At 35.5% G+C, this 14,912-nt stretch overlaps 2 protein-coding genes across 7 annotated transcripts in view; one reads left to right on the top strand and one right to left on the bottom strand.

The window, feature by feature from the left end:
• LOC107745897 (homeobox-containing protein 1-like) overlaps window positions 1–7,620 on the bottom strand; it is an 18,561-nt gene extending 10,941 nt beyond the window's left edge. For 3 of the 4 annotated variants that reach the window (XM_016559933.1, XM_016559935.1, XM_016559936.1), the window contains exons 1-3: window positions 7,481–7,620; window positions 3,050–3,571; window positions 1,884–1,969 (exon numbers count right to left, since the gene is read on the bottom strand). In XM_016559933.1, coding sequence (XP_016415419.1) covers window positions 1,884–1,969; window positions 3,050–3,570 — 607 coding nt within the window. In that variant the 5' untranslated portion in view covers window position 3,571; window positions 7,481–7,620. Of the gene's footprint in view, window positions 1–1,883; window positions 1,970–3,049; window positions 3,572–6,500; window positions 6,688–7,480 lie in introns of those variants that run through there. The other variant, XM_016559934.1, reaches the window with a different exon arrangement.
• Window positions 7,621–11,008: 3,388 nt separating this feature from the next.
• Window positions 11,009–14,912, top strand: part of LOC107745896 (filamin-A-interacting protein 1-like) — a 33,049-nt gene continuing 29,145 nt past the window's right edge. For 2 of the 3 annotated variants that reach the window (XM_016559932.1, XM_016559930.1), the window contains exon 1: window positions 11,148–11,422. The gene's annotated coding sequence lies outside the window, so the exon portion shown is untranslated. Of the gene's footprint in view, window positions 11,089–11,147; window positions 11,423–14,912 lie in introns of those variants that run through there. The other variant, XM_016559931.1, reaches the window with a different exon arrangement.

Genomic DNA, 14,912 nt, shown 5'->3' with positions numbered 1-14,912 from the left:
TTGTAAACAAACTGGTCTCGAAACATTCCTTGGGTCATGATACCTCAGATACCAATTTTACCATAGTCGGCAGAACTTTCTGTCCACCATTTTCATTTATGTTGAAAACATATTTTTTCTAACTTCTCCTAGACCGTTGGTCTGATTTTCACCAAATTTGACTCAAATCATCTTCAGACCATGCTTGCAAAAAGTTATGGATTTCGCGTCGATAGACAAAACCGTTTTTGTATAGCGCCGCTACAAATTTGAGGTATGATGCCAAAATTACTCTGAGGCTGTATCTCTGCAAAGCTTTGGCATATTGACACCAAACTTTGTGTGTGCCATTGTCACCTCACACAGAACACACCACATATATTTGATAACAGCGCCACCTATTGGTCAGAAGTGATAAACCAATCAATCATATTACTAGTGTTTGTATTTATGATTTTTCTGCCATTTTGACTAAAATAATCTTTAAATGGTTTTAATTACTCATTGCTGCAGTTGGTCTGATGCTTGCTTCTGTAGTGCTTGGCCCCGTAATTGCTGCTTGTAGTTATTTTTTTTCCTTTTTTTTTTTTCTCAGGCACTAGTCAATTTTGAGGTTTGGTCTATTTTGCTTCCATAACATGTCTTCTTTCAGATTAGTGGTAGCACTAGTCAGTAGCACTTAGACCAAATTTTACCATTTTGTTCATAACTATATTCTGAAGGTTTATTACAGAGGGGTTTGTTACTATATCATTTGACTGATATATATTTAACATTTTATTCCCTTTTTTATGGCTGTTGTATTTTCTGATTTATGTAGTGATAAAAAAATCCCATCTGTAAAAACCTTTAACTCTAATATATACAAAAAAAAAAAAAAAGAACAAAGGAATAAGAAACAATTTTGAACCTGGCTTTATTTAATGTTCAGATTTCTTTTCTGATAATGTATGCAAATTATCGTATTCAGTAATGAACCATGAAAATGTACCATCATTTTTCATTGAAATATATATAAATATGAATACATTCATTATACCTACCTAGTGTATTAACTAATGTTAACAGATACCACTTTAAATTTCAAAATGTATTGGTAAATGTTGGAACTAACCTTCTTTGCTGCTCTAGCAACAGACACAACCTTGAAAAACTGGGTATGTATTTTTGCAGATAACTGATTGTTCCAGCAATTAAAAAACTTAAAAACATGTGCAAATATGACTAAACAGTGTGCAAACTTGACGCAGTTATGGCCAGACAACTGTACGAAGCATGTTTCTTGCACAGTGTGTATTTTTATGTTTATTACAGTACTATGTCCTGCCCCATAGACTTACATAAAAAAAAAAAAAAAGAACAAAGGAATAAGAAACAATTTTGAACCTGGCTTTATTTAATGTTCAGATTTCTTTTCTGATAATGTATGCAAATTATCGTATTCAGTAATGAATGAACCATGAAAACCATCATTTTTCATTGAAATATATATAAATATGAATACATTCATTATACCTACCTAGTGTATTAACTAATGTTAACAGATACCACTTTAAATTTCAAAATGTATTGGTAAATGTTGGAATTAACCTTCTTTGCTGCTCTAGCAACAGACACAACCTTGAAAAACTGGGTATGTATTTTTGCAGATAACTGATTGTTCCAGCAATTTAAAAAATTAAAAACATGTGCAAATATGACTAAACAGTGTGCAAACTTGACGCAGTTATGGCCAGACAACTGTACGAAGCATGTTTCTTGCACAGTGTGTATTTTTATGTTTATTACAGTACTATGTCCTGCCCCATAGACTTACATTGTGCATTTCTGTAATGATTGCTGCCGATTGATTGAACATGATAGATGTTTTATGAATTGGGGTAATAGGGTGATGAGGGACTGACCTGTGACCTGAGCCACCACGGCCTGTGAGATGCGTCTGTTGCCCAGAAAGGCTTTGATTTCCTCCTTCACCAGGGTGCCGTCTCGCCTGCACACATCACAGGACGCAAACATGACAGCTGCAATTCAACACCACAACATGACGTCTGTGAAGATTCAGTTATCAAACTCATCGCAGAAAGTCTCAGAGCAAAATGACCCTGCTTACAACCGGTATACCCAACCACACACCACCAACGCTAAATTCAGGACAGGTTTAGAGAGTTTAATTTTTAGAGTTTTTTAGAGTTTGAATCGGCTTTTACCTTTGACCCACAACAGTGAGATTTTTTTTTTATATTTTGATTTTTTTTGTTTGTTTGTTTTTTCTGTTTTCAAAAAAAAAAAAAAAAGTCTATAGTTTTTATAAATTTTTATTTAAGTGTTAGTCATTTTATTACATCCAATTAAATTGCAGGAAAATTAGAAATGTTTCTTTGGCTTACATATTACATAATTAGCTTACATAAAATAAGTTTGCATCTTTTTTTTCATCATCTCAGGGCTCCAGACTTCTAAACTAAAATGGTTGCACATGTATGTAAAAATAAATAAATGAATAAATAAAACAATATTAAAAATTATTATTAAAATTGCAATTTATAAAAATAATAAATGTATGTAATATTACTTACAATCTAACTGCCTTTTAAAATATTGGTCAACCACTAGTAAAAAAAAAAACATAAAAAATAAAGTGCAGTACATACTGTATACTCCCTATTATTAAAAAAGGAACTACAACAGTATGCAACAAATATTTTGAATGTTAATATACAACATTGTTGGCACATTATTTCAAAATGTTGCATGACTGAGTGATTGATTGAGTGCAATAAATCATATCAACTTTGTTTTTTAATAATTTTGTTGTGTTTTTGTCATTTTTATTAGGCTAGTTCTTGTGTTTTTGTCTAAACCGTTTTTATTAATTTTTATTTCAGTTTTAGTATTTGTTATTTTAATAAATCAAGTTACACTAAATAAAAATGAGAATGGTGCTAGCTGAAAATTTTATATTTTATTATTTTTCATTTCAGTTTACATTTCTACTATTTCAAGTAATGAACATTTTCTAATAGTTAGTATTTTTAGCTGTAGTTAACTATAATAACCCTGACTGACTGACCTCATGAGCTCCTCCACCTTGTCGTCTATATCCAGGTCCTCCTCTGACCCCTCCAGCCCATACGATCTCACGGCCGCCGCACTGTTCACCGGGTAACGGTTTGGCGACAGCTTCCCATTGGGCGTCGCCGCCAAAGCGTCCCGCCCATTCTGCGCCATGGCAACCAGAGAGACCGGCGAGGGTAAGACGGCGGGTGGAGACGTGGCGTAACTGTTGCTGGGCGACGGCGATAAATTACCGTGGAACTGCGTTTGCGTTGCTGTGGAGGTGGTGGAGGAGGTCGCCATGGTGGCGTTGCTAGTGTTATTTGAGGTGGGTGTAGTGCTGGAGGTGGTGCTGTTGGTGGCGTTGGAGTCCGACGGGCCGCGCCGGCTGAACTTGTCCCCGTGCTCACGGTCGAGTCGCTCCAGGGTGTCCAGTGCGTGCACGATCTCGGGTTTGGTCATACCTGTATGCCGCAGTCTCTGCAGCAGGTCGATCTGTTCGATGGTGAAGCGTGGCTCATCTGTGTAGTGAGACATTCTGATGGGACACAGAAGAAAACGTTATGGAACATCAATCACATGTGCATCAATGGCTGCTGTGAGAAGAAACAAACAGATGCTACATTGAGAACAGACAGTTTGCATACTGACAACAACTAAGCATTCTGGTTCATTCATCTCAGGGCTCCACAATGCTACTAAAATGGTCACAAACTAGTAAAACAAATATAAAGATGCTGCACAGTACTGTGTACAGTCCCTACTATTTAAAAAAGGAAGTATAACAACAGTATGCAACAATAAATATTTCAGTTGTTCTTCAACATTTCAACTCAGGTTTATACTTGATATATTAAAGTGTGTGTGTGTGTGTGTGTGTGTATATATATATATATATATATATGGATGATGTTGCTTCTAGTTCATAAAATAAAACAAAATATAAAAAGTTAATAAAATAAAAATGTTGTTGTATAAGATTTGCAACTTTATTATAATATTATAAAATATATATGTAATAAAGATTTTAAATATAAGTGTCATTAAAAAGAACACACAATATTGACCAACCAACCACTAGTAAAACAAAAACCTAAGAATTCCCCACAAACAGTGAGTAAAAATGTTAAAAATAATGGGTGTTTTTGCTTTTGATTCATTCATCTCAGGGCTTGCTGTTATTATTATATACAATTTGCAACTTTATAAGCATATTTAAATAAAACAAAATATAAAAAGTTAATAAAATAAAAATGTTGTTGTATAAGATTTGCAACTTTATTATAATATTATAAAATATATATGTAATAAAGATTTTAAATATAAGTGTCATTAAAAAGAACACACAATATTGACCAACCAACCACTAGTAAAACAAAAACCTAAGAATTCCCCACAAACTGTGAGTAAAAATGTTAAAAATAATGGGTGTTTTTGCTTTTGATTCATTCATCTCAGGGCTTGCTGTTATTATTATATACAATTTGCAACTTTATAAGCATATTTTGTATAAATATTCTTTAACATCTAATTGCCATGATTGAGGAGTCATTATTCAATAAAATCTTAAGAGTTTAAGTCAGTGCACTGCAATTCAGCACATTTGCACAATGCAACAACAAACACTTAAATTACTTTTGAGACTGGTACTCTTTAATAAATCACTGACGCTCCTTAATAAAAGACTGGTTGTCTTTAAAAAAAAAACTGATTCACAAATGATTCTCAAATGCATTAGTTAATGTTTATATGGTTTGAATCAATTCAATGACTTGCTTACTGAACTGTTCAGAGCTTATACTAAGTTAACAGCTTAGTTTAATAGTCATTTGTTTTTAGTCTGGAACTGTGTCACATTGTCAACAGAATGTCCAGTGCGTTGCATTGTGGGACACAGGTTGTACATTTACTTACTGTGCACAGCTTATAAGAATAGTAGGAAGGAACAAACCCGGAATTAACTCAAACATGTCAAGACTTAGATCCTACGACAAACGAAGGAATTATCATAATTTCAAGTGCTCCGCCATCTCATGGCAGCCGAGTTATGATGATAAAAGCAGGATTCATCTGACCTACTTAAAATTCTGTTTATCCAAGACGGCTTTCATCAACAAGCACGAGCAATTACTGTCGCTGTTGTCAAGGAAACCATACCACCCAATGATGGATGGAGTTTATGTAACTCCAGATTAAAGCGCAGAATGCAAATACGGAGCATGCTTTGTTTAACCTTCTAATCTAGAGCACATGGTTTTATATTAAGCTAATGGTTACGCATAGTCATACTAATACCAGGTAGTAATAGATGACTAGCCAACCAGGTTACATTTTAACCATGTTCTTCTCACTTGAACTGCATGTAAAACAGCTATTTTGAGCAATAATAACAGCGATGCTTGACTATTAATAATCTTTATTTTAGCTTTGTTACAGCAAAAATGAATGGGAAAGACTGGCAACACAGCGGCCTTGTGGCAACAACTCTTCTAACTTAACCATCCCAGTATCACAGCTTATTTGCTGTGAAATTCCTCACTGGTTTGGGGTTTTCCATTATACCAGACCTATTATATTTACACAAGTTAACCGTTAACCTTACACCGCTGGAGCCAAAGCACTCGCCGCTAAAAAAAGGGCTCAGCGAGCTCTTGTACAGCATAATTGCTTCCACTTAGATCTCAGATGATCCTTATAAAAGTCTGTGATAGGAACATGGCAGCCGCTGTGGGTTTCTAAAAATATATCACCGCGAGGCTTTTGACTGAGGCAGAAATTGTGTGTGCGATGAAAGATACAAAACGCTGTCGCTGTCTTTTGTCATGCATGCGATCCTCCTCTGACATCTCTTAACATGCACAGAGGGTCTCACCCATAAGCCCTGCTGCATTAGTGATCATGTGGCATTAAATACTGCAGGCGTTCACTGCAGGGCTCTTTATGAGGGCACAGCTGCAGAGACTGCAAGTCAAGGGTGCAGTCCTGCACCGCATGCACACGTGCATCAGCTCATCTGACTGCATCCACACAAGTCAAATGAGTTCACTGAGAGCTTTAAATAATAATCCACATTAGAATCCATGCACCCTTCTTCTTTTCATTTAATAACTACTGCTTATGGAGACGGGGTCATCGTGAAACGCAAAATTAGACTGAATTTAGCAGGATGGAAAATGTGTCTGATGGTTTTTTGCACTATTAAAACTTGACATTCCAATATTTTGGCTGTTTTTACAATGTTCTCCATGTTTGGTTTCCAAAACCTAGCAATAAAAACAGTAGTGCACGGCACGCTATAGTAGACTTTGTGTAAATAATTATTAATTTAATTAATGGTTATAGTGGTATGGTTTGCCACAAGTTTTATGACTTAAAAGTGTACATTTAACCTTTAAACCCTTCAATATCTAAAACACAGCAATTTAATATACACTGAAACGGGGACAAGATGCATTTTAACAGCTTACTTGCTTATTTAGGTGTTGCAACAGACTTCACCAGGAGCTTCTATAAATGGTAGTGTGCATAAAAAGAAGAAAGAAATCTTTTTCCATGCATCTGAACGCTCCTCACATCCTCTGACAGATACTGGAAACTCAAGTTATGAATGCAGATCACAACAAATCCATGCAGCAAACACATGATTATTAGCAAATCACTTTAGTTTAACTTCATTTCCATCTATGCATTGCATATCAAGGGGCTTTGGTTGACCTTCAAAGCCCAGACTTTGTTTTTAAGATATGTATTTTTTTCCTAATGTAATCACTTTAGTTTAACTTCATTTCCATCTATGCATTGCATATCAAGGGGCTTTGTTTTTAAGATATGTATTTTTTTCCTAATGCATGTCATATGATAGTGATAAAAGCACAGATATACGCCCATCATCTCTGTGCATGAAAACTAACAGCATATCCAAAAAGACCGCCAGCGTGCAAACGAAATATAAACATACATATATGAAACAAGCACTTATTAAATAACAATTCAAATGAGACAAACGGGGTATTTCAACCTATATAAACAAAAATAAGTTTTGCATGACTCATCTGTGTCCTGACCTTTGCAAACAGACAACAAAAGGGCTTAAAATAACACATGCATAAACAAATAAATCTCAGCGAGTTATTCACATGATTGTTTATGAATATTCATTAGTAAATATGACAAATATGCACCAATAAATACACGAGTTAAGCACTTTCACACTAGGAAAACTGGCTACATAACTAATTGAGTGACTGTTATATTACTATATAAACTATCTAGACATGTAAACAAGCCTATATAGATTTAAACTAGATATATATGTCGATTAAAACTAAATCACGAAGCTTGCTTTAACAACATAAACAAAACGAACTGAATTATCCAGGCGGCTAGTTAGCTTAGCACGAGCCAGCACAAAACTGACTCTCCTCAAGGATAAAATCACATTTCTTACCTGGAATGAGGAAAATACACAAAATATCAGCGCAGCAGATCATTTAATGTGCTCTGTCAGGCGATGAAGATGATATTTTATGTGATGTTGTGAGGAAGACTCGCCCTGACTGACTGACTGACTGTCTTTGTCTGACTGACAGCAGCCGCGCTGACGTCACGCCGCACGCCTCGGACCGACTTGGGAAATGTAGTTTATTTCGAACACGCCTCCATAGTGAATGTGATTGTCATATAGATAGACAGACGTGTTTTTTTCGTTATAATTCAATCAGAGTACAGAAAAGAAGCGGCGAGGCAACGGGAGATAGTGTGAAAGACGAAGGTTTCCTTAAATTAACTTTATAATACGTAAAAGTGTGTTTAAAGTTCATTTATTTACATAAACAGTTGCTTGAGGTGATGGCATCTGAGGAGGATTTAAACATGGACATCTTCAGGTACACTTCAGGTTCTTCTTTCATTAAATGAGAATAAACAAGAAAGAGTTATAAAAAGTTACTAGGGATATTTCCCTGCAGTGACTATAAATTGTCCCTAGTAATAATTTTTATCATTAAATGTATGTGAAACCACTGTTGTTGTAATTTCGGCCACATCTTAAACCACTGATATTACCAAAGAAGTTAAAGTAAATACGCTAGAAATGTACGTCCTTGAAACGGAGCTTTTCGAAACGAATCAGTTAAACTATTGCATCGCAAAATGATTCACTGTTTCAAATCACTCCAATTGGATCGCGTATCGCGAATCATTTGATTGAGATTGGGACTTCAAAGCAAGTATCGCAAATCATTTGATTCAGATCGGGACTTCGGAGCGGGTTCATGAATCATTTGATTTAGATCGGAACTTCGGAACGGGTTTACAAATCTTTTGATTCACATCGGAACTTCAGAGTGGGTTTGCGAATCATTTCGCAAATTAGATTTGTGATACGCACTTCTAAGTCCCGATCTAAAATAATGGTTCACAAATCATTATTCAGATCTGGACTTCGGAACGGGTATCACAAATAATTTGTTTTAGATTGGGATTTCAGAGCCCGTATCACAAATCATTTGATTCTGTTCGGGACTTTGGAGCGGGTTTGTGAATCTTTTGAGTCATGTCGGAACTTTGGAGCACGGATCGTGAATCATTTAATTTAGATTGGAACTTTGGAGTGGGTTTGTGAATCTTTTGATTCAGTTCGGAACTTCGGAGCGCGTATCGCGAATGGTTTGATTTAGATCGGAACTTAGGAGCGGGTTTGTGAATCATTATTTAGATTGGGACTTCGGAGAGAGCGTATCGCGAATCATTTGAATTAGATCGGGACATTGGAGCACTTATCGTGAATTATTTGATTCAGATTGGGACTTCGGAGCGGGTTCGCAAATCTTTTGAATTAGATCGGAACTTTGGAACGAGTTCACTGATCTTTTGATTCATATCTGAACTTCGGGGCGGGTTCACGAATCATTTCGCGAATTGAAATATTTGTGATACGCGCTTCGAAGTCCCGATCTGAAATGATGGTTCGCGGATCATTATTTAAATCGGGACTTCGGAACGGGTATCGCAAATCATTTGTTTTCGATCGGGATTTCAGAGCACATATCACGAATCATTTGATTCAGAGTGGGACTTCGGAGCGGGTTCGTGAATCTTTTGATTCAGATCGGAACTTCGGAGCACAGATCGTGAATCATTGGAACTTCGGAGCGGGTTCGTGAATCTTTTGATTCAGATCGGAACTTCAGAGTTGTTGTTGTTTTTTTTTAAACCATGGTTAATTGTTGTAAGGGATGTGTTGCCAGGTTAAAAAAGTAATAAATTTACATCTTAAGAGGACACATGGGATGAATATAGAGATACAGTTTTGATAGGATTAAAATAACTTTGGATAGTTTCCATTATGCTGGTCTAGATCAGCTCTGAATAAAGAAAAGAGAGGTTTAGAGCCAGATGTGTTTATGTATGTGAAATTATGTATGCATGCTGTCGTGTCCCCAAAAATGTCAAAATCAAATCCACGCCTAATTAGATATTTGATAACTCCAAAATAAAAAACACAATCTTTTTGTATTTTGTTTGTCAGAGCAGCCGGTAGAGTGCACTGTTTTACACTGTTAACTCTAAATGGATGGTCAGCCAAATGACAATGAAATCTCTGTCCAAATGAGCTCTGTATCTCATGAATGACTGTTCTGTTTCACTGCTGTACATTAATCTACATATTATAACTCTGTAAAATGAAATAATATGCAGGAATTCTTCAGTGCAGCCTACAGTCAGGGCTAAAGATGATGTAAACTAGCATTGTGTTGTTGTTTATGATGTCTTGTGTTGTAGATTGACAGAAAAAGAGCATTCGCGTGACCAAGATTGACAGATTTACATCTGTGCGCGATGCTGTGCATGGTTGTAATATATTGCATTTTTTCTGGACATTTCTTGACAGTTCATTCAGGTAACACACTCTTCTATGCATCACAGTTCACTCAGATTTCTGTGCCTTTACTTACAGAAAAGTACTGTGATGGTAATGAGGTACAGATGTAATACCATTTTTTTTAAATTACGAATGATTACTCATGTACCATTTGGTATTTACATTGCACTCAAAATACCATTTGTTATTTGCATGGTTCTATGAAGAATAGCATAGTATTATCATGTTACCATAAGCAAGACAACAAGTGTTGTTGCCAAACAGCTTTATAGAAACAGGGCTGTAAACACAAGCCTGTTTAAATGACTCTGTGACATTTCTGACACTTGTGTGTCAGTGTTCGTCATGACATGCTGTCACGCTTGTGGCACTTTTGCAAGACTTTGCCAAAAAAAGGCAATAACTGTGTCTTAATTCTGCAGGCTTTATGTAGTCAAAGGTGTTTGATTATTGTTTTTGTTCACATGCTTCAGCTTAGGGAGTGAATCTCACAAAAAAACAAAACATGTATTGGTCACAGACACAGTTTACCCCCAAATCAGAAGAAAAACAAAAACATTTTAATGGAATGATACCTATTTTAAGATTTTATTTTTGCATTGTAGTAATAAGAATAAGGAGGTAAATTTTGTTTTATGCACATGAAACAAAATTTGGAAAATTATAGTCAGTAAGGTTGGTTTTTGAAAGAAGTTAATTATTTTATTCAGCAAGGATGCATTACATTGAAAAGTGACAGTAAAGGCATTTATAATGTTACAAAAGATGGGCTGAAATGTGACCTGGATATGTTCTTGACAGATTCACTCTGATATGCTCTCAAATATTAGTTTTTGTCCATACACTGTTTTCCCTTCAGCCGCCAATGTTTGATCTACCTGAACACAGAAAGTTCATTTCTATCCCACTGACTGCTCGGGTAGTTATGACAGTCTTTTCCTCATTTGGCAGAATACCGTGGTCCAGCTGTCAGCAGGGTTCACAGACGTCTGTTTCAACCCCCTCAGCTGCTAAACGCTACGAGAGACTGAGCGCATGAGTTAAAATTAGCTCTTAGTCAACACAGTGCTTCATGGGTCAGGACATAAAGGAGTGAGGGGTCTCTCCAGATGCTCTAAACTGTCTCTGCGTACCGTCTTTCCCTCATCCAGGACCTTGAATAGGCAAAAGAAGTGAGCCGGATTCATATCAACCAGATCTGGCCATCTCTGCCTCCCTTCTTATTGGTCATTCTTTCTCTCTCTTTTCTCAGTCATTCTGCTCGCTCAGACTTGGATAGAGGACAATACAGTTCTCACAGACTGTTAGTGCTCGGACCGTCTCAGTAGGAACAGAGGACAACGTAAAGACCGGACCACAAGAAGGAGCGTCTTTGTGATGGTTTATTCCAGGAACAGACGGACATTAAAGTGGACGTTTCTTTTGATACGTTTTTGAAGTCTTCGCTGACTTTGACACAAAGTCATCTGTGAACGGATACCTGTAACTTGGGACCATATCAAAAAGGTATGTTGTGTACTTCTAAAAAATGCCATTTTTAGTTTATCATCAATATAGGAATGGTTATTATGCTTTTAATGGCAGAATTGAGTGGTGGTTTTTGTAAACCTGTTGCTATACGTACATAGTTATTTGTGTGTGTGTTTAATATATATGTGTGTGTGTATATTTAATATATATTGGTGTGTGTGTATATATATATATATATATATATATATATAAACATGTAAATTGCAAATAATAAACTGTATAAAACTGCACACACACACACACACACATATATATATATATATGTTATATGTTATATGATACTTTATTTCTGTATGTTTTTTGTGTTTCGTTTCGCTTTTTTCTTTTTTGTTCATTATTTTGTGTTATGATTTGTTTTTTACTGTTTCAGTTTACCTGAGAAGCCTATAACAGGTTCTTTTTGTGCCAACTTACCCCATTTAGTGTGACGACATCCCTTTTGCCTTGTTGATTTATGATTTTTGGATTTTAAAAAATCCTTCAGATTAACATTGAAGGAGGGACTCAAGCCATATATAAAGACTTGAGGGAGGGATTTTTTTTAACTTGATCTAATAAAAACCACCTGGCAAATAGATAAAACAATTTTAAAAAACACTTTTCCAATTCCATATTGCAGGAAGTATCACAATCTAGTTTTATTTGTGTTTATGTGCATGGTGACCATGCAACTGAGAACTTTGCTTGTCTCTGACTTCATTGTGAGTACTGGCAGCTTTCAGGAAGTGCTTCATCAGATTGCACTTAGCGATTCCATTTCCTACTGAAGGATTTCCTCTGACACGGGGCCCACGGGAGCCGGCTGGCAGCGCTACAGCGCTTTGAAGTCGTCAGTGACAGAGATGGTGTCTTAAATCAGCCTGTGTGACTCAATATTCTCTCTGGACTTTAGGGTCTGTCTAAACATTTCAGGTTTGTGAATTACAAGGAGAAGGTGATTTATGAGGACATTGCCCCATGTCCCCATATTTCAAAAGGCTTATAAATCATACAGAATGAGTTCTTTTGAGAAAGTTAACATGTAAAAAAGTAAAAAGTTTCCTGTAAGGGGTCGGCTGGCAGCGCTACAGCGCTTTGAAGTCGTCAGTGACAGAGATGGTGTCTTAAATCAGCCTGTGTGACTCAATATTCTCTCTGGACTTTAGGGTCTGTCTAAACATTTCAGGTTTGTGAAGGAAGTCCACATGTGGGTGAGCAGAAAGAGAAGAGTTGCATGTGTTTAGACTCACAATGCATTTTGCAAATAATGAGCTGTCATAATGTGGAGGCACCACGCAATACCATGGTTCGCGTTTATGGACACTTGGAAACGGTGTGGCAGCGGTTTGTGAAAACAAACGTGTCTGATTTCGTTCATGCCCGCAGGAATGAGCGGCCCAGTGTTGAATCATGGGCCACAGTTAGCGTCTGAGCTAATGACCTGACGCACAGAGATAAGACATGGTGCATGACATCAGCGCTCCAATTCTGCACCGCCATGTGAGAAACAACAACAAGCTCGTGCTCGTACCGTCGGGCCACGCCGTCGTCATGACAACAAAACAGAGGCCAATTGTTTAGGTGGTTTGTTTAGTTAATTGAAATGTGTTTAGTTTATTTTTAACAAAAAGCATGTAGGTCCTAAATGTCATGTAACATCGCTGTTAAATGAGTTTACTAAAACATGCGCTTACGAAAAAGTACATGGCATGCTAAGGTATTTGTTTAAGTGCTTGGGGAACTATGTAAATACATTGAATATGAATCATTCAGTACTATAGTATATCAAAGTACTATGGTTTTAGAACATGCGGCATGGTAGTACCATGGTATTTGAATATGATGTAATTTGTTTCAATGGCATATGTTAAAGTACCATGGTATTACCATAGTTTTGAACATGTATCATGGTAGTACCATGATATTTTTGAAGTCTAATTAAAGTATGTGTATAGGACCATGGCATGACCAATGCACATGGTAATAACTTGCTATTTGAATATGGTTATCATTGAGTACCATAGTATATATCAGAGTAAAATGGTATCACAATGTGTTTGGGCTTGTACTGTACCATGGTATTCTTTGCAGTTTTTTTGAGTGCAATGTACTGTAAATATCATAGTATGAGTATGATACACTACTGTTCAAATGTTTAAGAAATAAGAAATTAATACTTTTATTCATCAAGGATGCATTAAATTGATCAAAAGTGACAATAAAGACAATTATAATATTACAAAAGATTTCTGTTTCAAACAAATGCTGTTATTTTCATCAAAAATGATTTTTTTTTCATAAAAAAAAAAAAAGTATAATGGTTTCCACAAAATTATGAAGCAGCACAACTGTTTTCAACATTGATAATAATCAGAAATGTTTCTTAAGCAGCAAATTACCATATTCTGATGTTTTCTGAAGGATCATGTTACACTGAAGACTGGAGTTATGATGCTGAAAATGCAGCTTTGCATCACAGGAATAAATTACATTTTAAAATATATTCAAATAGAAAACTGTTATTTTAAATATTTAAAATATTTCACAATATTACTGTTTTTACTGTATTTTTAATTGAATAAATGTAGCCTTGGTGAGCAAAAGAGACTTTTTAAGTGCTTGGGGAACTATGTAAATACATTGAATATGAATCATTCAGTACTATAGTATATCAAAGTACTATGGTTTTAGAACATGCGGCATGGTAGTACCATGGTATTTGAATATGATGTAATTTGTTTCAATGGCATATGTTAAAGTACCATGGTATTACCATAGTTTTGAACATGTATCATGGTAGTACCATGATATTTTTGAAGTCTAATTAAAGTATGTGTATAGGACCATGGCATGACCAATGCACATGGTAATAACTTGCTATTTGAATATGGTTATCATTGAGTACCATAGTATATATCAGAGTAAAATGGTATCACAATGTGTTTGGGCTTGTACTGTACCATGGTATTCTTTGCAGTTTTTTTGAGTGCAATGTACTGTAAATATCATAGTATGATACACTACTGTTCAAATGTTTAAGAAATAAGAAATTAATACTTTTATTCATCAAGGATGCATTAAATTGATCAAAAGTGACAATAAAGACAATTATAATATTACAAAAGATTTCTGTTTCAAACTAATTTTGTTATTTTCATCAAAAAACGTTGCTTTCATAAAATAAAAAAAGTATAATGGTTTCCACAAAATTATGAAGCAGCACAACTGTTTTCAACAATGATAATAATCAGAAATGTTTCTTAAGCAGCAAATTACCATATTCTGATGTTTTCTGAAGGATCATGTTACACTGAAGACTGGAGTTATGATGCTGAAAATGCAGCTTTGCATCACAGGAATAAATTACATTTTAAAATATATTCAAATAGAAAACTGTTATTTTAAATATTTAAAATATTTCACAATATTACTGTTTTTACTGTATTTTTAATTGAATAAATGTAGCCTTGGTGAGCAAAAGAGACTT

This window comes from Sinocyclocheilus rhinocerous, unplaced genomic scaffold, assembly GCF_001515625.1.
Source record: "Sinocyclocheilus rhinocerous isolate Xijiao unplaced genomic scaffold, SAMN03320098_v1.1 scaffold228, whole genome shotgun sequence".
Taxonomy (NCBI): Eukaryota; Metazoa; Chordata; class Actinopteri; order Cypriniformes; family Cyprinidae; genus Sinocyclocheilus; species Sinocyclocheilus rhinocerous.
The sequence above is the reverse complement of the archived record's forward strand: the minus strand, read 5'-3'. Positions and strand labels throughout refer to the sequence as shown.